At 37.4% G+C, this 26,620-nt stretch overlaps 1 protein-coding gene across 2 annotated transcripts in view; it reads right to left on the bottom strand.

Annotated features, from left to right (window-relative positions):
* ANK2 (ankyrin 2) overlaps positions 1 to 26,620 on the bottom strand; it is a 687,657-nt gene that overhangs the window by 478,061 nt on the left and 182,976 nt on the right. Inside the window, exon 2 of one of the 2 annotated variants that reach the window (XM_070452311.1) lies at positions 12,384 to 12,444. The exons of the other annotated variant lie outside the window; for it this stretch is intronic. Within the exon in view, the coding sequence (XP_070308412.1) occupies positions 12,384 to 12,404 (21 nt within the window). The 5' untranslated portion in view covers positions 12,405 to 12,444. The remainder of the gene's footprint in view (positions 1 to 12,383; positions 12,445 to 26,620) is intronic. 2 annotated transcript variants of the gene reach the window in all.

Below are 26,620 nucleotides of genomic sequence, written 5' to 3'. Positions count from 1 at the left end.
ATGAGAAATAACATTGGAAGTCAGGAGCATCAAAAGCTTATAGAACGGACCTGGAAGTCAAATGTTATGGGAAGTAAGTTTATATCCAAGAGCGCTATCAATAAAGAGACTCAGGAGTTCTGGTTTCCGTGGTGTTTGGCGCTGGGGCAGAAAGATGGCAGCTGCAAGCACTGGTGTGGCTCTTGGGCTCTCTATGTCACCTTACCTCATGCACAGGCCCCAAGGCCTCGCTATTCTGAATCACTTGCTATTCTGGAACTGACATTTTCTTCATACTCCTGTGCCTTTGCAAATGCTTTTCCTTCCCTCTGAAATATCCATCTCTTCTCTGCTCCCACAGCATTTATGGAATTGGAATTTAAGTTGTTCCCATATATTTCCTTTATGATTGTAAGTTCCTTAAAAGCAGAGCCCTGTTTAAGTCATCTTAATTCCACTAAAGTGCTATAACATTACTTTATATCAATATATAATAAGAAAATATATAATTTGATCATTGAATTATTCATTAAAATATGCTGAATGGAAATCCAAATGCTATTATAATGGTGGAAGATATTCTCACATATACTCATTTATTCACTTATCTGACAAATGCATATTGAGATTTTAGTTTTTTACCTTTATAATGTGTCAGACCAGGTGCTAGGAAAGGGAGATATGAAAGGGACACGACCTTGACCATTACAGTTCTCTGTACTGTGAGACCATACAGAGAGTACAGTCTTAGCAAGAAGTTGATACTTTTACTCTCATTACTATCCAAATTGCCATAAAACATACACAGACTAATATTTCATTGAAATACTTGTATACTTATTAGATTAAAGGTACAAATTTTAATTTATGCATTGGTTATTCATCAAGTCTTTATAGATCAATTTCCTCTGCTTCATAACTATAGTTTTGAATAGAATTATAATGTGCATCAAAGATGATTTCAATAAATGACCCCACTTTTCAAATTTTCCATTACTGAGGTTCAGAGTCCTGCTCAGTGGTAAATATGCAATAGTACATTTAGTGCATTAACCTTCAATAACGAAATCAAAGGCAGATTTTTATTACCTATGTCCATAAACTATTAGATCTTAATATTAGCCCATTTCCTCATCAAATCACATTGGAACACAAAAATTCCCCAGATTCATGTGTTTGGTTTATTAATTCAGGAACTGTACCATTTAGAATCCACAAACCAAAAGTGTCATTTGATCTCTAAAACAAATATATTTATTGGATAGTTGAACAACATTTTTATCTTAATGAAAGTCATACATCAGTTTTTCTCAATGCAGAAGTTAAATATTAGTTAAAAACACTAAAAAGTACACATGAAAGGAAAAAATTTCCATATGCTAATTTTGATGGCCTGGGTACAAAATTCTGTGCTAATAGGCAAATGTTTGGCTTCCCTGGTGGCTCAGACAGTAAAGAATCCACCTGCAATGCAGGAGACCTGGGTTCAATCCCTCAGTTGGGAAGATCCCCTGGAGGAGGAAATGGCAACCCACTCCAGTATGCTTGCCTGGAGAATCCATATGGACAGAGAAGCCTGACAGGCTACAGTCCATGGGGTGGCAAAGAGTCGGACACGACTGAGCAACTAAGGACATACACAGGCAAATGTTACATTAAGTTATACTAAGTACACTAAGTACTAAGTAATTACACTAAGCAAAGTCATGTGCCCAGAAGCAAAACTGCAAAGCCTACATCATGAAAGCAAAAGCAAGACCAAAACCGAACACAAACTGGAAAATAATTTATAGTATATTGTTATCAGTTTTTAAAACTCAGAAGTATTATTCAAGATAAACCCCATCCTATATTCTGCTTTGACAATTTTAACTTATTCTTTTAAGAAAAATCTGTTTGGAGTCTAATTTTCCTGTCAAATCTGTTTTGGCAAAGATTTCTTTAAATCTAGTTTGCCATTTGCTGTTTGTTTATCCCAATATGATTACCAAGCTCCATCATGAGCTCCAAGGCACTGAGAATCCTGAGGTTAAGAAAATGGACAAGACTCCTGCTCTGAAAGAGCTTTCTCTAGAAAACAAACCAGGAAATAGAAAGAGTAATAATAACTAGAGAAGAAATCAAAATCTAATTTTTGTAGCTCAATTCAATTCACTAAAAGTCATAGACTTATTATCTTGGGAAAAGACACTAAATTTAGTCACACCCTTTAGTCTAGATGTAATTTCTTTAACTATTTAGAAGAAACTAGCAGTCATGGAGAATCAGCCTCAGAAGCCCCAGTAATTACCATTTACATTAATACAGTGTTGCATTAAGCTTTCCAAAAATAGGACTCACATCTTCAAATTCACATGTTCCTTCATGTATCCTCAACAGATCTCGCCTCCAATAGAAGAAACATTATGTTCTTCCTAGACCATCATTTCAACGATGAGTTAGGGATTTGAATGTTAAAGATAACAGGGGTTGGACTGCTCTGTAAGAATCTTATAAGCTCTAACTTTTAGGAAACAACAGGTTTCACTGCCTCTCAATCTGAACACACATATGCTGGGGTCTTTCCCCCCTCAGGTTACAGAAACAACAGTAAGCAGGTGTGGAATCAGATTGTAGATCATGTTAGAAACCGCATGCCATCACTTCTCATTTTATCCTATGTTAATTCTATCAACGACTGGATGTAGTCAGTGTTACACAACTGGATGTTTCATTATTATGTTTATGTTTGAGACAGATGTGGATCTGAAGCCTAGTCATGCCACAGGTGATGCTATCCAAACAAGTTATACAGCCACGCTAAGCCTTGGTTTCCACTTCTACAAAATGAGTATAAGAATCTACCTCAAAGTAAAATGTGCCTGAGGTCCTCAGCAGCAAGCAAGTACTAAAGATGCTATTACTGCAATAAAACATTTCCGTTGAAAAGAACACAGAATAGTATCTGTGAAAAGTTCCCTAATATAAGAAAACATACATACAGAAAGCATATCTTGAAGATGTTATTACATCTAAATTTCACAGCAAACTGTACCATGTTTATAAGACTTGGATCTCTTTCCAAACTCCAAACACTACAACTTCTCTAGAGTTTTCAAGCAGAGCTTTCAAGTTACTAAATAAAAATAGCTACATCTGTACCAGTCTAACAAGTTTACAGATGAGGACAACACAGATGAGGAGAATAAAGGATATGAGAGCTTTGAAACATTTAGAGAATTCAAGGTGTTGGAATTAATTACAGATTCAAAAATCCAACTGGGACAATTCAAGAATATGCACTTTTCCAAAGGTATTATTCAAATTAATCCTGATCAAAAAACAATGTTTTAGGAAAATAATTTAAAAGCACAAACTAAAATCAATTTTCAGTATTAAAATATTCCATTTGAAAGGGGCAGATCTGGACTTGACAAAGTACTCATATGATACACTGGGAAGTCTCCCTCATTCTCTCATTCCCTCCATCTCTCCTTTCCCTCCTTTCTACCTCGTTTGTTTTTAGAATGGCAGAGATCATATTCATTTTAAAAAACTTTTATTGAGAATTATTATATTCAGTAACTTTCTTATTCTCTCAGTATCTTAATTACCTTGCTCAGAAAGCGGGAATGATAATAACTTTACCTATTCAAAAGGAAAGGAATTATACTGATCAAAAGATTTTACAATGACCTTCATTTTGCTATAAAATTATACTGCAAAAAGATGCTAAAGTGCTGATGACTGATTATTTTATACACATATTTTATATTATATAAATATTTGTTATTCAGGCAACATTTAAACGGCACTATTCAAGTGATATCAGATAATATGGATAGTTAAATGGTATGAACTAGCAACAATAGATGCGAACAACTATGTAAAGTACTCTGACTACAAGCTAATATTAGTTCTTTTACTGTTACACAGGTAACCTGGGCCTATGCAGTGCATCTTGTTCCAACCCTTTATTGACTTATTATATCAGAAAAGTATAGATCTGGAAGAAACCTTTGAGACTTCAATGAATATTCACTCCAGTACATTTTTTCCTTAATATGTTTTCCTAGCTGTTTTCATTATCAGACCATATGGAATTTTAATGCAGATTTATAGTAAGTGATGGACCCAAACCAAAACTCTACATATGTTATGAGGGAAAAAAGCTAAATGCTAATTATTTTCCCACTCACTAGCAATGGCTAATGATGAATTCTGTCACTCTATCACATAATCTTCTCTATCACATGACGTTTTTGTGACTCCCCAGTTTGATTACTTTCAGAGTAACATTTACAAATAGAAACAATTTTATTTTAGTGCTACTCTCTTGACACCATCATAACTCTACACTTATTGCAAAGTTCTTAGCCTAATTATCTCAGTGGAATTGCTATATTTTCTACCTGTCAGTGACCTTATTTTTTTTTTATTGGTTATGTTATTTTATTCTTTCAAAGAACATGTAAGTGACCTTATTTAACAACAAAAAAGTTAATCTTCTCTTCCTTATCCATGATTCTCTTAATACTCATAAAATATTAAGAGGAAATAATAATAATAACCGTAAGAGCAAAATAAGCAAATCTATTTACTTTTTTAATGGTCACACAATAACAAAGTCAGGACTAGTAGTCTTTCCACTATGTTATTCCTTTTAAAATATATACATATTTCCTTAAATATATATATATATATATATAGGTGTGTGTATACTTGAATACATATGTATTAATAAACACTCATTGAAAAAAAATCCAAACAATACAGAATCTATTTATAAAAATTTCCATGTCCATTGACAGAGTCTTATTTACCAAAGGCAGCCACCATTAACAGTTTGGTGTCCTTTAGATATTTACTGTGGCCAGGAACAGCAATAAATTCAAGCATAGCATTACAAACCTTTCTTTTCTCTCATTTTTCATTTTTTTTACTTTGGCCATCTTTTCATCTCAGAATACATAAATTTATTCATTTTATTTTAAAAACTCTTCATCCACCATCCATTCTTAAAAATGTATGTTCTCTTTTAATATGCCTATAATTTAACCACATTAAATATTTTGTAATACCCCAACTGTAACTAAAAATTCTACAAAATGTGAAAATCAAGGATTTACATTTCAAATAAGTCAGTCCTCTCTACTGTTTTGTACGATTTAACTCTGTATAATTAAAAAAAAAAACACTTAAAATATGTATATTGAACTTAAAACACTTGTATCAAATTACTTTAAATTGCTATAATAATTTGTTCTGAAAGACCATGTCATCACCCATCCCATATATTTTCACACAAACACATATACTCTAAAGTATATTCTGTATGTTAATATTTATATATACATATGTAACACATTTTCATTATGCCAACATTTTCTAGAAAATATTCTTTGTAGTAAACTCATTTCTACTCTTTTATAATGAGAATATTCATTGGAAGGCCTGATGTTGAAGCTGAAGCTCCAATATTATGGCCATCTGATGTGAAAAGTCGACTCATTGGAAAAGACCCTGATGCCGGGACAGATAGAAGGCAGGAGGAGAAGGGGATGACAGAGGATGAGATGGTTGGATGCCATCACCAATTCAATGGACATGAGTTTGAACAAGCTCCCGGAGATGGTGATGGACAGGGCAGCCTGGTGTGCAGTCCATGGGGTCACAAAGAGTCAGACACGACTAAGTGACTAAACAACAACTCTTTTATAACTTGTTTTTCTGTCGCGTAAACAGGATTTGTTTCACACAGATACACACTTAGAGAAATGATGGCATTGGCTTTATAACAATGAAACTAAAGCAATAAACAGCAAGAAAAAAAATGATAATAAAATAGAATTTTTGGGTAAAACGGCAAAGAATAAATGTCTTCAAATTAGAAACCATATGGCTTGGGCTTCTGCTAATTATGATAAACTATTTAAAGAGCACAAATGAGTATTAAAAATATTTTGATAAAGGTTAAATACAGATTTTTCTTTCAACATTTTTCAAATGTTGCTTCTAAAACCTCTCAGCAGTTAATTGTCTTCCAAATATTACCCTCTTTCTAAGGTAAAAAAGACAAAAGATAATTAGTTGCTCTGGAAGTTTATGTTTGCCTGATTATTCTGAGTAGAAAAATGCACATTTGCAGATCTGCCAAGTTCAACCCATTCTGCTGGAGAATTCCCAGTGCACTGGATTTTTGCCAAAGAACTAAGCTAGGCTGTTGAGAGTTCTTTTATCCATCTGCAAAATTTCACTCTCCCTCTGCTGGCGGCCACAGACACCCTTTACAGACACCAGGTTTAGACGTGCAATGAAACACACATTTGTCCCCTGTAAGCTTTGCAACAAAGCACACTTCAGTGTCCCCTTCTTATAAGTATTTCACTTTAGAGCAGCTCTCACCATTCCCTGTGGAGCTGAATAAAGCCTTTCTATGATAGGCTCTTCCTATAAGATTTGCAACTCTTACCATTATTTGAAGAGTTCAGAAGCACTTCTAAAAGCTGTAAGCATTTTACAATGTTTTCTTTGCACCACTGAACAGCTCTGGCTGATGAAAACAAAATGAAAAGGGCCAGATGCATGCTGAGAAGGGCATGATCTTTTCTGTGAGGTCAGTATTTCCAGCTTTAGTCCACTGAAGGCTAAGGTCCTGCTTCCCTCATATACTTTGCCCTTAAGCATGTGGACTTAGACACTGTAGATCGCTGTGATTCATATCAGGTTGTGATTTTTTAAAAAGTTCTCCAACTTATCCAAGATAAACATGCTTATCCTATTGTTCCCTTGTTTGCAAAATTTTAAACACTAGAGAATATGGTTGATTAAAAAAGTAACACAAATTTTACTGTTGTGCCCCTGATTATGTGACCAATATAGTAACTGTAATAAAGAATTATTAGCATAGATAGAATAATTTATACAAGTTAAAAGAAGGAATTGTGGGGGGGGGTTCAAATTGTGCTTGGAAAAAAGTAATCAATTAGCTCATTAGAGCTTTGTTCATTATACCAGATATCAATCCTTTCTCCATGGTCTGTGTAAACTAACCACAGACTTAGGGACTGATTAGTTCCCAAAAACCTTGTCATGGAGTGAACCCATTCTCGCCCGCACCAAAGTCTCTTCTTTTCTTTCAGAAAAATCAGTAGTACTTTGGTTTACTGAGTTTTCATATTCTCCTTTTTTCATAGTGAAGACAGAAAAAGGGATTTTATGCCAATTGTAAATAGATTTAACCAAAACCAAAATAAAATAGGAAACAGGATAAAACAAAAGGACATTCTTCAGTCATAAGAACTGTATGTAAAATACAATTCCAGTAATACAAAGGTTATGTATCTATTAAATTTAGCCAGGGGGAGAGAGAGCATCTAGGAAGCTGCCATGTTGATTTGATGCTTAGTAACACTTTAGGGATTAATATGAACAAATCTAATTCTATCATTACTCCTAATTACATACATTCTCCAAGAAAGAAGTATTCCAGAAGATATAGAGCTTAAGAATTTGAGTTTTCTAAATTAAAGCAAATTATATCATAGTTACTGATCAGAACAAAGGGTCAACATTCCAGAACTGTAGCAAAGTCTCACATATTACATTTGATTTATACAAAAGATAAGAAATTGGAACCACTTAAGTATAAAAAATTTGGCATCACAGGCAAACAAAAACACACATAATCAACAATCATATTAATGCAGAGAATTCTATCCCCTAACATCTGAGAAGTTTATAAGCCTTTGCTACTTTCTCCCAGTAACCCTACACATTTTAAACAAGTCTTGAAAAGCCTTTTGAAAACTCAAGGTTGTAAATTTTATATCTGGCTCACATGATATCATAGTTAACTTTTCAACTGTTATTTCCTCTTGCTACTTGCCTCTGTATAGCCAGAACAAGATTTCACATACTAGGAGATGCAGATCTCAGTGTGTGATTCAGGGATCAACACCCAAGATGTCAGGGCACAACCCAAAGTTGAGCTCTTTTTCCTTCCCCAGGAAATGAATCCTGGGATAAAAAGACAAAGCTCTCACCATCAATGGGCAGAATCTCAAGTCAGGGACACACGGGGAGTCCTGAGCCACTCAGAGTTCTTCCCATCTGACCTCACTATTGAAAGCTGTTGGTGGCATAAAGCCCCAAGTGATCTGAGCCATGAAGAGACAATCCTCTAGTCACCACAGTATTTAGAGGAAGGACTGTCTGGAGGCAATGAGAAAGACAGTAGATTCTAAGGGTAAAAATCCTCATTGGACTGTCAGAGTCCCTTCTTTCTTGGTGAGCTAGTGGAGATACCTAACTTCCTGAGAAGCACTCTGGTGTGGAGTTCAAGCCTTCTTCTTGCTATGTCTCAACAGCTGAGGACACTGTTTTCACTTCAGTTACTTCTAATCCCAGCTGGCTGTTGAGACTGACTTCAATAGGCCATTTGGTGGTGAAAGAAAATGATCTGGATCTCAATTTTGACTCCACTACACTTGCTGGTCATTTACTGTGTGAGTTGGACAAATTGCTTAACCTCTGGGAGACTCATCAAATACAAAATCAAGTTATAATGTTTACCTCATTCAGGTACTATAACTATCAGAAATAACTGAAGTACACAATTTGAAATTGTATGTGGCACAAACCGTATGTTCAACACTGTCGTATATTAGTTTGACTTTATAACTCCATTAGCAAGTTCTACATACTCTGATTTAGCTTTCTTTTGACCTTTCCCTGTATCTACCTTACCCATGCTCTAGTTCCCAAAAGGTTATTGTTTTCCTTAAAACACCCCATTCTATTTCTATGAATACTGTCAGCCCTAGACAAAGTCACGTCCTAACAGAACAACACCTTTGCAACTTATACCACCTACTTTCATGGCTGCTCAAGATCAAGGCAGTTAAATCCTCCCTGCCCACCTTTTGATGACTACTCCTGAACTTAGTAAAAGGGTCCCCATGTACAAACTTAAACTAAGTGCCGGGCTTTTCAAACTCCAGATTTGCACATATGTAGCAATGGTTTTTATGGAGTTTCTTTGGCCAAAATCAGTATCTATTATCACTAAAATTACCAATATAATTATGCACTAACAAAGTAATAAAGTCAAGGTAAACACTAACCTGACTATTGGAGAGAGAAAAATTATCTTAAAGTCACAGTTTATCTTAAGAACTTTATATTTTAGTGAAATTCAGCATGGCTGTGGACCACCTAGAATTGTAATTTTCAAACAATGTTCCACTTCAAACAATTGTAACTTTTCAAACAATGGTCAATGGTGATGTCTCAGGGGATTTACACAAAAGTGGATGAAGAAGGAGGAGAAAGAAGTGACCAGAGCACTTGGGTTCAGGTCCCCCATGCCTACTGGAACCAGAATACTTCTCTTTTTATCTTTATTTACTCAGATTTTATTTTTCAGTGTGGTTTTGCAGCTAAAACAACATTTGACAGTTCCTCAACTAGACCTCCTCTCAGTCATAAAAAGCTCTACACTCTCAAGTAAACACTCAAAAGAACCAAAATGGGAAATAGAAATTTAGAGTTCTCTCATTAAAGGGACAAATTAACATACTCACAATTCAAAGTCAACAAACAAGTCTTTCATCTTTGGGCCTGCTTAATACTCCCACAATCTAACTCTGCCGTGCCGAGGACTCACGCCAAAGTAGGAAGAACATGCCTGAGGAGCTTCAGACAGCAGGCTCTCTCCAGTCATAGCACACAAGACAAAAGATTTGGGTTAAAAAAAAATCATCTGGTCAAATAGTGCTCTTAAATTTTGCCATAAAAACACCATCATGAGGAGACACACACCAAAAGTGACACCTGAGAAAAGAATACTCAATAACTTCTTTTATTTTTATCCCTTTTCTCCAAGCTGAGTATCTCAGATTTCTGACTTTTAGAAAGAAATACTCAACACACAGTTCACTTATAAACACACATATGTTCATGCAAGCTAAGGGAAAACACCACATTTAGATCAATGTCTTCAAATATGGCTCTATTTTAATTCTTTGGGAGGAGGTCATTATATACTAGATTGAAATAAATCTTCCTACCACCTAAGGCTTGTCATGATCTACAGTGGTCAATTGAGAATTGTAATCAGATTGGAAACTTTAGTCCACTGATAAAATTTAGGGAATTTGATTATACTACAAATTTCCAGTCATTGATACCAACCTAATGCAATATTTCCCTCTCCCTTTCTCCACAAACACTACTTCAAACTTTTCTTCTTTCCTCAAATCCCTATTAACTACTCTGGCCACACCCTCTTCATTGAGAAAACAGAAATCTTTGTTGACACGCCCCTAAACTTCCTGCACCAAGTCTATCAGCTCATCTGTGTCTGTGCATATTCTACTGTCATTGCCTTAGTTATGTGAGGTGGAGTCCTCCCCTCAGTCACGGGTAATCCTCCTCCCTGCCCTGAGGCTCCACCCCTTCCTTCTTTCACCTTCAATCCATCCCCTTCTCTTCACTGTTTCCATTAACACTGAAACATGTTTGAAACTCTATCATCCCACCATCCCATTCCTGCTACTGGATTCTCCTTACTTTTATTCACAGACAAAATTTTCATAAGAACTATCTTCGTGCCAACTTTATCTCCTTACCTCACATTTATTCTTAAAACCACTCCAATATGGCATATGCCCGCACCATTCCACAAAAATTTCCCTAGCCAAAGTCACTAAGGACATTTATGTGGAAAAATCCAGTGGGTTTATTGAAATCGTCATCTTCCTTGACCTGTCTCACCATTCTCTCCTTTTCTTCAAGTATTGGAACTGGTCCTCTGTTCTTCATCATACTATAATCTCTACTAAATTGGTCTCATTTATTCCCACAGTCTTAGTTACGAACTGTGAGACAGTGGTTTCCAAAATCTACCATAGATCTCTGCTCTGAGTTTCTAAGACTCATCTATCTATCCAACTGCCAGCTTAGCAATTATGCTTGGAAATACCACCGGTATTTCAAGTGAAGCAAATTGTATCATAATGTATTAATATAATAAGACAGGGTAATAGCTGCCTTGTCTAAAAATAGCCCAAGCTAATTAGGGCTCTCTCATTATAAGTATTAATAAAGTTGCCTAGTTCTCATTTGACATTCAAAAAATAGCCACAAAGTAGAGAAAATTCTTGCTAATTAAATGATCATCATTGGAAAAGTATACATTTTTTGATGTAAAGCTATTTCCCTAGCTTTTTTTAAACTTAGCTTCAAATTAAGCCTCTTCAGAGCACTTGCCCTGGGTTTTGTAAGGTCCCTCAGCAGAACTAAAAAGGTTTTTAAATTGTGGTTTTATACAGACATTAAGCTGATTTCTCCTCTTTTAGTATTCTAATATATCTTCTATTCACTGGAATGAATTTTTAATTTAGTATAAATGGACAATACATGCTTCATTGCATCTAAATGTCACAGGTCTTTGCATAATCGCCAACACAGATAGAGTCACACAGCTCATCTAAAATAGTTCATAATGCAATTGTTTCCCTTGTAACCAGACATCATTGTTTCTATAATATTTTAGATTCCTTCTTGAAAATAAAGAGTCTTCTAAACTTCAGAAAGGAATTGGATTTCCCCAAATCATGCATGTGACAGATATTTAAAACTTTTATATTCTATTATTTATTTAAGTGCATCATTTCCTTTCCTCTATTTTATTAAAATTTTTTTTTCATGTAAACAGAAACTGGAAAATTCTCCACACTGACGCAATCTATTTGAATTATCCAAAATCAAATTGCCTACTAACAAACTTAGAGCAATCAATTTTATGAGCAATTCTGAAGATAATTTTTTGATCACAGAAAACAAACCATAAGCCTTTGGAGAAAAACAGACAATTTTGATGCACAAATCCCAATGCATTCACTTTGTCCATTGTATCTAATTTCTTTCCATCATCTCCCTCATTCTACCAGTGAATATGAGATAAAGTGATCGATTTACTTATCTTTCCAATCCTAAATAATACTGACAATAATTTGCTAGACTCAGAAAGAAAAGCCCTATCATATTGCATTTATCATAATTAAAATGTTTAAATTTTTAAAACTGTAACATCTTTAAATCTATTTTGCATTGGCACACATGCTCAGTTGTGTCCTACTCTTTGCAACACCATGCCTAGCTTCCTCTGTCCATAGAATTTTCCAGGCAAGAATAGTGGAGTTGGTTGCCATTTCCTACTCCAAGGGATCTTCCTGACTCAGGGATCAAACCTGGGTCTCCTGAATTGGCAGGTGGATTCTTTACCACTGTGTCACCTGGGAAGACCTTTAAATCTATTTACACACAAAAAAAATGTATACCAAAATAGAACTTATACATTTCAACTTCTGTGTCTTTTTATAGTATTCCTTCTACAGTAATATTAAAAATACCAAAAGTACCTTTTGTAACATGGTTGTCATTTGAAATGTCAGTTCTTCATGTCCCTGTTCAGTTACTTACCTAAAAGAACAAAAAAGAAAACATAAGTTTGAAATCATTTCAATTTATCTTCAGGAACAGCATTCACATTTCTAATAAAATAAGTTTTGGAAAAAAAAAAAGTTTTGTAGTAGGCATTGATAAACTTGTTAATAAGAAAATTGTCACTCTATCAGAAATACAAAAGAGCAGCCAAAAATATGCAAATCTTGCAAGAGCTCAGAAAAGTAAGCAAAACAAACTTTAAAAATTATTAAAATGTTCATCTAATTATTATAAAGAAATTTAAGCAACATTAGTAGATTTGAGATGGTCAAGATAATTGAGACCAAAATTAAATTGTGTTCATACTTCCAAATTATTTTTTATTGGTTCACATTTAGTATGACAAACATTATTTAGCCAATATGCTTCAGCTGGTGCTTTAGTCATAGTCTATATGAAAGTTTACATAATCTACATTAAAACTTTTAAGTTATTAAACATTATGAAAACAATAAGACAATTTTAGGAACAATAAAAATCATTCTTATTCCACTATACGAGGTCAACAGGTTTACTTATTCACGTTCTTCCTCTTTTAAACCTACAAATATGAATAGGTATTCATTTAAACAGGCATGAATATATTCTTCTTTAAATTGAGAACATATAATACACTATAATTACAAAATATTGTATTCATTTTTTACCTATGATTTATACTCCATGCTTCTATCTACTGTTCATACATGTCATTTTAACATCTGTATATGTGTGCACTGCAGTGCTGTTTCAATGGTCTTTATCTTCTTAATGAAAAATTATTTTCAAATTTCTATAAATTATCATTTAAGTATGCGTGTATACACATTTTTTTAATTTCTTTTCACTTTGGTCCTAACTTTTGCTGATTTATGCATCCCTACATCAGGTAGGATATATCCTTTTCCGTTATTATGTTAAAATATACTTTTATATTCAGGCCTATGTCTTTTCCAACTGAAGCGTAGTACCAATTTGTTGAGAGTTTAAGTCCTTAAATTCCAACTAGGCTTATTAGGACTGCCTTCAGTCTATAAATAGACTTGATAAGAACTGACATCCTAACAATTATTTGCCATGTGGTCCATCCCTTATTCAAATCTCCCTTTTCATCTCCCAAAAGAGTTTCAGTATTCTTTGCATAGTCCAGGCACACCCTTTGCTAAGCTCTTTCTGAAGTACTTAATACTTTTTCTTGCAACTTTCAAAAGTAACTTCTTTCTCATTAGATTTTCTCCTTGATATACATTACTACTATTAACTCATACACTTTTATTTTGTGTTTATTCTCTTTAGAAAGTTTATTGGCTCCTCAAAGTTTTTAACATTTCTCTAATTACATTACAGTTTTTAAAACCATAAGAAAAATTCACAAGTTCTTCCTGAATATTCCCATTAGAGAAGCTAATATTAGACAAAGGTATTTGGGTCAATCGAGTTCATGACAGTGAGGACAATTAACATGACTTTGGAGATGCATCTCCAAAGCAGGCTTTGATTTTAGCATGTCCTTCCAGTTACAAACTACACTGCCTCCCACATAGTATTCAAATATTTTATACCTTTTCTTTAGGAGCCTATAAGCATCAACCTAAACAGTTTCACTGATCAGATTTTCAGATAAAACTTACTACACAATTAGGTGGTTTGGCTTTTTTCAGAAAGCTACTGAAGTGCATGTGTACCTTATGGGAGAAAATGCCAAAGCGTGGGAACTGTGGTTTAATAGGAAGAGCCCGGCTTTGGGATCTTATTGGTCTGGTCTCAAGGTCTGACTTGGCCACTTGCTAACAATAGGCCCTTTGCAAATGGCTTAACTCTGAGCCTGAGTTCTCCTGAAATGAGGTTAGTTGGGGGCTTAGACACAGGAGATAGTATGCGCCTGGCATAAATTTTACACTCAAAAACTGGCGGGTATCATCATCCAATAACAGAAGACCACCATACCTAGACCTAATCCCAAGCATTTTATATATGTTTATTCATTTAATTTCACAATAGCCATGTGAAATACCTCTTTCCATGAGGAATGAGGTCAGAGTCTATACCAAACAAGTTCATGGTAACAGTCAACACAGATCCACAGAATAAATCAGCTAACATTGATCCCTAGTCAGCGTTCTCTCTACTCTGACAATGCTCTCTGTTCTATCTTCTGTTTTCATTACTTTTTCCTACTAATATCTGGGCTTCCATAATAGTCTACAGATTTCTTTTTAATTGAAATGATCAAGAATGCACCTTTTCTAATTAATTTTAAAATCCACCGAATAATGTCCATAATGCTGAAACTGTCATTAAAACCACTTATCATCTATCTGACTCAAAATACCTTTTCCAACATTATCATTAATTCCCTTTACTCATTCTACAAAGAGACCAAATTCCTTGCTATTCATCTTTTACATACTTAGAAAAATTTATCTCCTTTTCCTGTCTCCATATTTTATCTCAAGATAATTCTTTTTTTTTTAATTTATTACAAAATAAGTAACTGCTTGCACTGGTTATTTTCTAGGCACCCCTGAGCTCCCATCTGTTCACTTTTCTTCTCTACCCTTCTCTCATTCTAGGAGGTTGACCCCACACTGTGTCACACAAGCTCTCCTACAAGCTGACTTCCATTTGTGTTTGCTCAGCACGATGCTCCAGCAACAGATCCCAAAGTGGAATCGGCATGATATTAACATATGTGTGTGTATTCTTCATGTTCCCTCCCAGCTTTGACATCCAGGCAAGAGCTGCATTTTTCCAACACCAACAGATTCCATCAGAGTCCCTCTTCTACATTCAAGTAACACAGTTTCCACACTTTAGTCTTTCAGGTCTAACCTGAGGGTGAGGGTGGTTGCCCCCACAATACCTCACCACCCATTGATGGTTCCCTTAACCTGACTCAGTTCTTCTTAAACTATCTCTTCATTAAAATCTCTTCAAGATCCTGGCTGAGGAACGTCCATGGCAGTCCAGTGGTTAAGTGCCCTCCACACTGCCACTGCCAGGGACACAGGTTCGATCCACGGTCAGGGAACTAAGATCCTGCATGCCACAGGTGCGATCTTAAAAAATAAAAATAAAAAAAAGAACCCTGGCTGAATGCTTCCTACTCCTTCTCATTAAAAAAAAAAAAAGAAACATAAAAAGAACAGAGAAGAACATTCTATGCACAAAGCATATGAAAGTAAAGAGAAAAATGTTCTTGGAATAACCAGGCTTAACAGGAGATACACTACTCCCAGAATCCCTTTATATACATACTATAGCTACTTTTGTAAATATTATATTATATTATTATCTAACATTGTTTTTTGCCTCATGGTCCTTAGCCATGCCATTAATATATACAAACTCACTTCATTTGCTTAAACATTTTCCTAGCATTCCAGAAAATATGCATCTACCATATATCTATTTAATCAAAGAAAGACATGCTTTCTATTATATAATATCCAAAATTAGTTTAAAATTTTCTTAGTTTTATATTTTCAAGTTTTTTACATTTATAATTCTTACATGAAAGAAACGAGGGATGATGTTTACTTGCAGAGTCAGTCTAAAATTCACACAAAAGTATTGACTGAAATTGTTGGCCAAGGAATGTTAAGTTGAACAGGCATCTCCTGTCTCACAGCTAAACTGCAGTGAGAAGAACTGAAATGAGAGATGCCTGTGTCCTGTCATTTCCTCCTCCCTTATAACTGCTGCTGCTACTGCTGCTGAGTCACTTCAGTCGTGTCCAACTCTATGCGACCCCACAGATGCCAGCACACCAGGCTCCCATCCCTGGGATTCTCCAGGCAAGAACACTGGAGTGGGTTGCCATTTCCTTCTCCAATGCATGAAAGTGAAAAGTGAAAGTGAAGTTGCTCAGTCGCGTCCGACTCTTAGCGACCCCATGGACTGCAGCCTACCAGGCTCCTCCGTCCATGGGATTTCCCAGGCAAGAGTACTGGAGTGGGGTGCCATTGCCTTCTCCGTCCCTTATAACCACCATTTATTAAATATCCACAATATGTCTCTCTACGTATCATCTATTTATTCTTTGTAACACGTAAGATTGTTGCTGAGTAGTTCAGTTGTGTCTGACTCTTTGGCGACCCCATGGACTGTAGCTTGCCAGGTTTCTCTGTCCATGAGATTTTCCAGGCAAGAATACTAGAGTGAGTTGCCATTTTCTTCTCCAGAAGATCTTCCTGATGCAAGGATTGAACCTGCGTCTCCTGCACTGGCAGGAGGATTCTTTACCGTTGAACCACCAGGGAAGCCCAACATGTAAGACAGGAATTACTAAATCCCTTTCACAGATGAGAGAAGGTTAAATAATATGCCTAGGCTCTGAATGCTGAAGTCAGGAGCTGCCCATCTGCAAAGTCTTTTGTTATATTTTGCTGACTCCTTTAAAAAATTTATTTATATTTTACTTGATATCAGGAGATTAGGCAACTTTTTCATGCCAAAGTCTAGTTATATCAGGTTTTGCTAAATGCTCATCACATTATATCACAATATTTCATATTTTTATCAAAAGTGATTTGACCTATTGTATCAATAAACCATTAAAATATTGTAAAACAAATATTGTAGTGTTCTCATTTTATTATCTCTTATTCTTCAAGGCATATTAGAACTCTAACAGTCTTTAACTGACAGTTGAGCTATAAACAGTTAGGAACATATGAAGGACCCAAGTACTAAAGGGTTAGTGATGTTCCAACGGCACAGAGCCCGTAGGCTGGTGTCCCTGGACCACAGAATCACTGAACAGAATCACTACAGGCTTTGTTTAAAAGCACAGAGCCTTCAGTCTCACTCCAGTATAATTTTTTAAGACTTAACAACTTTTTACAACCTCTGCATGTACTCTTTCTGCATATTAAAGTTTAAGAGAATAAGGCAAGAATCATTACCTTACTTCAGTGATCTCTGACCAGCAGTATGTCAGCATCACCTAGGAACTGAGAAGCACAATCTTGGGTCCCACCCTAGGTCTTCTGAATTAGAAATTTGGGAAATGGGCCCAATAATATGTTTTAGCAAACCTTCCTACTTACAGGCTATTCTAGAACATTATGGAGCCAAGGCAGTGTCACTCTTCACTTTCCCAGGAGGCTCTCTAAAACTAGCACCTTCTCTGATACATACAGTATCAAATGCCCACCATTTCTCTTCCTTGCCCTATTTATTTCATCTACCCCATCTCTAGACTAGGGCTTCCCTTGTAGCTCAGCTCGTAAGGAATCCACCTGCAATGAGCGAGACCTGAGTTCATTTTCTGGGTTAGGAAGATCCCTTGGAGAAGGGAAAGGCTACCCACTCTAGTATTCTGGCCTGGAGAATTTCATGGACTGTATAGTCCCTGGGTTACAAAGAGTCAGACATGACTGAGTGACATTATAATTCATAATAATGTCTAGATTAAAAGATTAAAGTTTCAACAGATGCAGTGTCTGCATTCACACAATCATTTTAGGAGCTGACAAAATCATACAGAGTTATTGAGACACTTAAACCAGAACCATCACTTCAAATTGCTTTAGAATCATGTACGTAACCATAGAGATCACACAGCTTGCATAAAGCTGTTTAGAAAAAGTCTTCCCTAGTCCACTTTGTCTGTGGTGAACAATCCTCTCTGTGCCTTGGCACCAATTTAGAAAGTACAACATTGAAGCATTCATAAGATGTTTCCATGGAAAAGGCCAATCAAATTGAAAGAAGAAAAACATCGTCTCCAGGTGTCAAGAGAAGAAAACAAGTTCACAGAAACCTTGTCCAATTAAAGTTCAAGACAAACAGCCAATAACATCACAGAAGAGTAATTGTGGGTTGGCTTGCTTTCCAGCTCTTAATGCTTATGAGTGTACTCACAAGGACCTGACTCAACATCTCACACAACAGAAAAACCAATGTGGTACACGACACGCTGAGTGAAGCGTTCCACCTGACACTTAGAACTGGCTGCACTCAACTACTTTTCATTTTCGTCCCAATTTCAAGACTGCCACCAACACAGGGCTTGACGTCCTCGCATCCAGCTTGGACTGTTCTGTCAAGTCTTTGAATAGTCTGAGCTCCACTGCCAAGAACACGCCTTATTTCCTTTTGAAACCGAAAACCAGTGTCTGGGCCTTTGCATACGTGTTTATTCTTCTCCAAGAAAATCAAAAGCAATTTACGTGCTTTCCCCTTCGCTGTGAGCCTGTAACTCTCCTCACTTAATGAGGCCATGTCTTGTGCTTAGCTGAGTTTAAAATGCACTTTTTCGGCCTCTTCCAGATATACAGTTCAACTAGATTCTCTTGGCCTCTGACTGTGAATAGCTTCCTGCAGTGAAATATATCACACTCTGATTTCTCTTCTTTCAAGGGAGAGTATTTTGCTTTCAGGTTGGCAAGGAAACAACTCGGAAAACCATTTGCAACAAATAAAATATTAACAAGACAGAATCTCTCAGCATCAGTTTCTCAACATCTCTTTCCTCCCTAAACTTAATAGAAAACCCCATGTAAAAACAAAGACTCACTAATTTAATCTTTTTTACCTCATTTAATAACTCCTTAAATATGAAAAATAGCTACAGTTGCTTTCCTTCATGTTCTAGTCATTTTTCACAATGTATGTTTCTGTCCATACTTTATAGTTGTCCATTCACAACTGACTACTGAAAACAATATCTGGACAGGTGCATTAATATTTAGATGACTATGTAGGAACCCCAGGGTTAACGGTGGTAGGTCAGAACCTGAAAAAATGGCTGCCCATAAAATGATATGCAGTATCAACAGTATACTAGGCATTATTAAGGGCCATTCAGTCTAGCTAGAGATGACATAATTAAGCAAAAATTAATAATAACAATTACTTACAGAATTATTTCTAAAATCATTTCGGTAATAATAGAGCCTATGTATTTTCCAAGTGCCAAAAATTACAATGACTGCTTTACACACATTATCTAAGCTACTATTCAAAACTACTCCATGAAATCATCTTATATTTTTACTCTAAGACAAGGAAAGAGAAATATGAGAAATAAAAGGACTTGCCCAAGACTACTGCTAATAAGTGATGAGACTGAAAATCAAATCCAGGTCTCGGATTTATAAAGCCTAGGTCTCAGCCACATTTGACTGTAAATGAAGGCAAGGTAAATTAAGTGACATATTGGTGGGCTTCCCTGGTGGCTCAGGAGTGAAGAATTTACCTGCCAAGCAGGAGACCCAGGTTTGATCCTGGGTCAGGAAGATCCCCTGGAGAAGGAAATGGCAACCCACTCCAGTATTCTTGCCTGGGAAATCCCATGGACAGAGGAGCTTGGTGGGCTACAGTCCCTGGGGTCGCAGAGTCAGACACGATCAACTAAACCAACATCATCACTGGTGGAACAGGCATTAAATGGCTTGGTGGTGTGTTATATTTACTGAGGTGATGAAGCTGAACTTTGAAGTGATTAAGAGGAGAGAACAGAAAAAAGAACTGGAGGAAACGAGATGGGAGGGAAGAGAAAGACCCAAAGAAAAATGTAACACGTGATGTGTTACTCTTGGCCTAAAGTTCCCTGCTGGCTCAGATGGCAAAGAATCCACTTGCAATGCAGGAGATCCAGGTTCAATCTCTGGGTCTGGAAGAGCCCCTGGAAGAGGAAATGGCAACCCACTCCAGGATCCTTGCCTGGAGAATTCCATGGACAGAGGAGCCTCCGAGCTACAGCCCACGAGGTCGCAAGGGTTGGACGCGACTGAGCGACTGACACACGAAGACGCCCAGAGGCTTCCCAAGGGACTCAGAATCAGCCTGCCAAGGCGGAAGACACAGGTTCGATCCCTGGGTCAGGAAGGGTCCCTGGAGAAGGAAAGGACAACCCACTCCAGTATTCTTGCCAGGAAAATCCCATGGACAGGGGAGCCTGGCAGGCGACAGTCCGTGGGATTGCAAAAGAGTCAGACACAACTGAGAAACCAACAACAAGAAAGATACATAGCAGATATCCAAGGCAAGTTGAAGGGACTAGTAGAGTTATTACTAGCTGCAGTAGAGCTAACAAAACAGAAAGATAAAATTGAAAACCTAAGTTAAGGTTGGACTTCAGGGTTTTAAGTGTCCAGCTATGCAGTGTGACCTTTATTGATAGAATATGATGCATCATACTTCAGGTTTTTCAGTAAGAAAATGACATGATCAAAATAGAGTCTTAAAGAGATGCATCTCGTAAGTAGGCAGACAGCTTGGATGAGGGTTAGAGATAAGTAACTGCAATGAAAATAATACTCTAAGGACCTGTCAACTGCACAACACTTCAAAGCTTAATTATATCTTAGTTCTTAAACGCCAAATCTACATCAGCCAAATATTGTGGACTTATTGGTAAACTTGCCTTTCTTTGCTCCAGGTCAAGTCAGGGCTATCACTTCCAGACTTCCAGTCTGGCCACTGCAAGTTCCATGAGGCAGGGATTGCTGTTGCTATTTAAATTGATGAACATCTGCACTTAACACTGAGTAGGCATTGAGTAAATACTTACTGAAAGAATGCATTCCTGAGTCAGAGTGCTCAATCCTGTAAAGGGCTAATTCTAGGCTTATTGTTATTAAATGTTTCAGTAGAACAGAGAAAAATCGAAGCAGAAATACACTTTTTATGCAGACCATCATTTACCTATCTTTGACATAAATCAATATGCCAGCAAATTTGGAAAACTCAGCAGTGGCCACAGGACTGGAAAAGTCAGTTTTCATTCCAATCCCAAAGAAAGGCAATGCCAAAGAATGCTCAAACTACTGCACAACTGCACTCATCTCACACGCTAGCAAAGTAATGCTCAAAATTCTCCAAGCCAGGCTTCAGCAATATGTGAACCGTGAACTTCCAGATGTTCAAGCTGGATTTAGAAAAGGCAGAGGAACCAGAGATCAAATTGCCAACATCCACTGGATAATCAAAAAAGTGAGTGTTTCAGAAGAACATCTACTTCTGCTTTATTGACTATGCCAAAGCCTTTGACTGTGTGGATCACAATAAACTGTGGAACATTATGAAAGAGATGGGAATACCAGACCACCTGACCTGCCTCTATATGCCAGTCAGGAAGCAACAGTTAGAACTGGACATGGAACAACAGACTGGTTCCAAATCAGGAAACAGAGTACATCAAGGCTGTATATTGTCACCCTGCTTATTTAACTTATATGCAGAGACATCATGAGAAATGCTGGACCAGATGAAGCACAAGCTGGAATTAAGATTGCCGGGAGAAATATCAGTAACCTCAGATATGCAGATGACACCACACTTGTGGCAGAAAGTGAAGAACTAAAGAGCCTCTTGATGAAAGTGAAAGAGGACAGTGAAAAAGTTGGCTTAAAACAACATTCAGAAAACTAAGATCTGGTCCCATCTGGTCCCATCACTTCATGGCAAATAGATGGAAAAACAATGAAAAAAATGACAGACTTTATTTTTGGGGGCTCCAACATCCCTGCAGATGGTGACTGCAGCCATGAAATTAAAAGATGCTTGCTCCCTTTTTAAAAGTTATGACCAACCTAGACAGCATATTAAAAGGCAGAGGCATTGCTTTGCCAACAAAGGTCCATCTAGTCAAAGCTGTGGTTTTTCCAATAGTCATGCATGGATGTGAGAGTTGGACTATAAAGAAATCTGAGCGCAGAAGAATTGATGCGTGAACTGTGCTATTGGAGAAGACTGTTGAGAGTCCTTGGACTGCAAGGAGATGCAACCAGTCCATCCTAAAGGAGATCAGTCCTGAATACTCACTGGAAGGACTGATGCTGCATCTGAAACTCCAATACTTTGGCCGCCTGATGTGAAGTACTGACTCATTTGAAAAAACCCTGAGCCAGAAAGATAAAGACCATTACAGTATACTAATACATATATATGGGATTTAGAAAGATGGTAACGATAACCCTATATGCAAAACAGAAAAAGAGACACAGATGTACAGAACAGACTTTTGGACTCTGTGGGAGAAGGCGAGGGTGGGATGTTTCAAGAGAACAGCATCGAATCATGTATATTATCTATAGTGAAACAGACCACCAGCCCAGGTTGGATGCATGAGACAAGTGCTCGGGCCTGGTGCACTGGGAAGACCCAGAGGGATCGGGTAGAGAGGGAGGTGGGAGGGGGGATCAGGATGGGGAATACATGTAAATCCATGGCTGATTCATGTCAATGTATGACAAAAACCACTACAATATTGTAAAGTAATTAGCCTCCAACTAATAAAAATAAATGAAAGAAAAAAAACAACCCTGATGCTGGGAAAGATTGAAGGCGGGAGGAGAAGGGGACAACAGAGGATGAGATGGTTGGATGGCATCACCAACTCGATGGACAGGAGTCTGAGTAAACTCTGGGAGTTGGTGATGGACAGGGAGGCCTGGGTGCTGCGGTCCATGGAGTCGCAAAGAGTCAAACATGACTGAGCTACTGAACTGAACTTAACTGACATAAATCACACTCGTCTATAAGTGAAGATTAAACAACACCTCATAAAAACCGAATGTAACATACAAGTCTTGTCTGGGTTTTGATTTGAACACATCAACCATTAAAAAAGGCAGATAAAACCATAAAAAAGGCAGATTTGGGGTCATCAGGCAAATATGAATATTAGATATTTGGTATTAAGTTATATTAAAGAGCTGTGATAATGCCATGGTGGGGGAAAAAAGGAACTTACCAGGAAGAGGCATACTGAAATATTTACAAGTGAAATGACCTGATGTCTGGGGTTCCTTATTTTTCTTTTTTAAAATTTTTGATGTGGGCCATTTTTAAAGTCTTTACTGAATTTGTTACAACATTGTTTCTGTTCTGTGTTTTGGCTTTTTGGTCATGAGGCATGTGGGATCCCAGGTCCCCGACCGGGGATCAAACACGCACCTCCAGCGTTGGAAGACGAAGTCTCAACCACTGGACTGCCCGGGAAGCTGCTGGTGGTATCTTTTAAATACTCCAGCAAAATCAAACACAAAATATGTAGGATGGGAGGTAGAGAAAACAAAATTAGCAAAATCATGTTGATTTTTAAGCTGACTGGACACATGAGGATTCATTATAGTATTCTCCTTACCTTGATCCATGTTTGAAAATGTTCATCAAACATGTTTTAGAGGCTTATGAAAGGTGGGTAATAAAACAAAAACAAATGCTAATATTTTTCTCAATGCATGAAGATGTCCACTAGATATCCTCCAAAAAAGGTTAAACTCATTCATTTATTCATTTAACACATGGCATGTGAGTGTACAATGTACTGGGGCTGTCATTGAAAGTGAATGAGACACTGCCCCTGCCTCAGAGATTGCATCATCGTGTAGGGAGGCAAGACGAAAAATAGTGATAGCAAAGCCACAGTCATCATGATACACAGATGAGGACAAATTACAGTGCGGGCACAAAGGATGCAATTAAACTTAATATTGAGAAAGCTCACTCTAGCTGCAGGGTTCTTAACTGAAGGAAAGCAGAGAAAGTAATGGCAGGAAGTGAGGTAGTAGCACTAAACAAGGGGTGGATCCGAGAACTTTTCAGGAAGTGATAGACTTTTCACGTTGCTTATACTGTCTTTTAATAATAATAAAATAGCTACCTCTTAGGTGCCTCCTCTGTACCCAAGTCTGTAAAGAAAATCATGTTTCTGAACCTGTCATCTGTGCTACTGGCTAAGAAAATGGTATTGGCCCATCAGCAGACGAATGGATGAGGAAGCTGTGGTACATATACACCATGGAATATTACTCAGCCATTAAAAAGAATTCATTTGAATCAGTTCTAATGAGATGGATGAAACTGGAGCCCATTATACACAGCGAAGTAAGCCAGAAAGATAAAGACCATTACAGTATACTAACACATATATATGGAATTTAGAAAGATGGTAATGATAACCCTATATGCAAAACAGAAAAAGAGACTCAGATGTATAGAACAGACTTGTGGACTCTGGGAGAAGGAGAGGGTGGGATGTTTCAAGAGAACAGCATTGAAACATGTATATTATCTAGGGTGAAACAGATCATCAGCCCAGGTTGGGTGCATGAGACAAGTGCTCGGGCCTGGTGCACTGGGAAGACCCAGAGGGATCAGGTGGAGAGGGAGGTGGGAGGGGGGATCTGGATGGGGAATACACGTAAATCCATGGCTAATTCATTTCAGTGTATGACAAAAACCACTGCAATGTTGTAAAGTAATTAGCCTCCAACTAATAAAAAATAAATGGGAAAAAAAAAAAAAAAGAAAATGGTATTGGTAAATGTGGGCCAGAGAAGGAAGAAGGAAACTGTGCACGACCAACATGCACAAAGCAGTAGTGACGTGAATACTCACTGAAAAAAATGAGAAAAAATGTTTATGGAGCAATATGTAAATAAACAGTACAAAAATAATTTTTCATGATACCAAAAATATGTAAACACAGATTAATCTGTACAATGGGCTTTATTTTAAGAGAACTCCTTTTGTTAAATTCAAATATGTGGTACTTAAACATATTCAAATGCTACAAGGTATATCTAATCATAAGGTCACATCTGTATTCTGTTAAGGAAGTTATTTTCTTAAATTTCACTAATAGGCAGTTCAGTTCAGTCCCTCAGTCGTGTCCGACTCTTTGCGACCCCATGAATCACAGCACACCAGGCCTCCCTGTCCATCACAAATGCCCGGAGTTTACTCAAACTCATGCCCATCGAGACGTTGATGCTATCCAGCCATCTCATCCTCTGTCGTCCCCTTCTCCTCCTGCCCCCAATCCCTCCCAGGATCAGAGTCTTTTCCAGTGAGTCAACTCTTTGCATGCGGTGGCCAAAGTATTGGAGTTTCAGCTTCAGCATCAGTCCTTCCAATGAACACCCAGGACTGATCTCCTTTAGGATGGACTGGTTGGATCTCCTTGCAGTCCAAGGGACTCTCAAGAGTCTTCTCCAACACCACAGTTTAAAAGCATCAATTTTTCAGCGCTCAGCTTTCTTCACAGTCCAACTCTCACATCCACACATGAATACTGGAAAAACCATAGCCTTGACTAGACAGACCTTTGTTGGCAAAGTAATGTCTCTGCTTTTTAATATGCTATCTAGGTTGGTCATAACTTTCCTTCCAAGGAGTAAGTATCTTTTAATTTCATGGCTGCAGTCACCATCTGCAGTGATTTTGGAGCCCAAAAAAATAAAGTCTGACACTGTTTCCACTGTCTCCCCATCTATTTCCCATGAAGTGATGGGACCAGATGCCATGATCTTAGTTTTCTGAATGTTGACCTTTAAGCCAACTTTTTCACTCTCCTCTTTCACTTTTATAAAGAGACTTTTTAGTTCCTCTTCACTCTCTGCCATAAGGGTGGTGTCATCTGCATATCTGAGGTTATTGATATTTCTCCCAGCAATCTTGATTTCAGCTTGTGCTTCACCCAGCCCAGAATTTCTCATGATGTACTCTGCATATAAGTTAAATAAGCAGGGTGACAATATACAGCCTTGATGTACTCCTTTTCCTATTTGGCACCAGTCTGTCGCTCCATGTCCAGTTCTATCTGTTGCTTCCTGACCTCCATACAGGTTTCTCAAGAGGCAGGTCAGGTGGTCTGGTATGCCCATCTCTTTCAGAATGTTCCACAGTTTATTGTGATCCACACAGTCAAAGGCTTTGGCATAGTCAATAAAGCAGACATAGATGCTTTTCTGGAACTCTCTTGCTTTTTCGATGATCCAGCAGATGTTGGCAATTTGATTTCTGGTTCTTCTGCCTTTTCTAACGTGATATGATATTTACCTGAGTACACAACTGAATTCTTCATAATACTTCTTTCACTCAACTTTAAATAAAAGAAACGAGCCTATGCCCACAGGAAAAGCTTCATAATTCCATCAACCAGGATAGAATCAGGCTAGAAAGATGTAGACGATGGTCCAGTTCAGTTCAGTCGCTCAGTTCTGTCCGACTCTTAGCGACGGCTAAGCATGCCAGACTTTCTTGTCCATCACTAACTCCCAGAGTTTACTCAAACTCCTGTCTGTTGAGTCAGTGATTCCATCCAACCATCTCATCCTGTCGTCCCCTTCTCCTCCTGCCTTCAATCTTTCTCAGCATCAGGGTCTTCTCAAATGAGTCAGTTCTTCGCATCAGGTGGCCAAAGTATTGGAGTTTC

This window comes from Odocoileus virginianus, chromosome 21 (assembly GCF_023699985.2).
Source record: "Odocoileus virginianus isolate 20LAN1187 ecotype Illinois chromosome 21, Ovbor_1.2, whole genome shotgun sequence".
Classification (NCBI taxonomy): domain Eukaryota; kingdom Metazoa; phylum Chordata; class Mammalia; order Artiodactyla; family Cervidae; genus Odocoileus; species Odocoileus virginianus.
The sequence above is the reverse complement of the archived record's forward strand: the minus strand, read 5'-3'. Positions and strand labels throughout refer to the sequence as shown.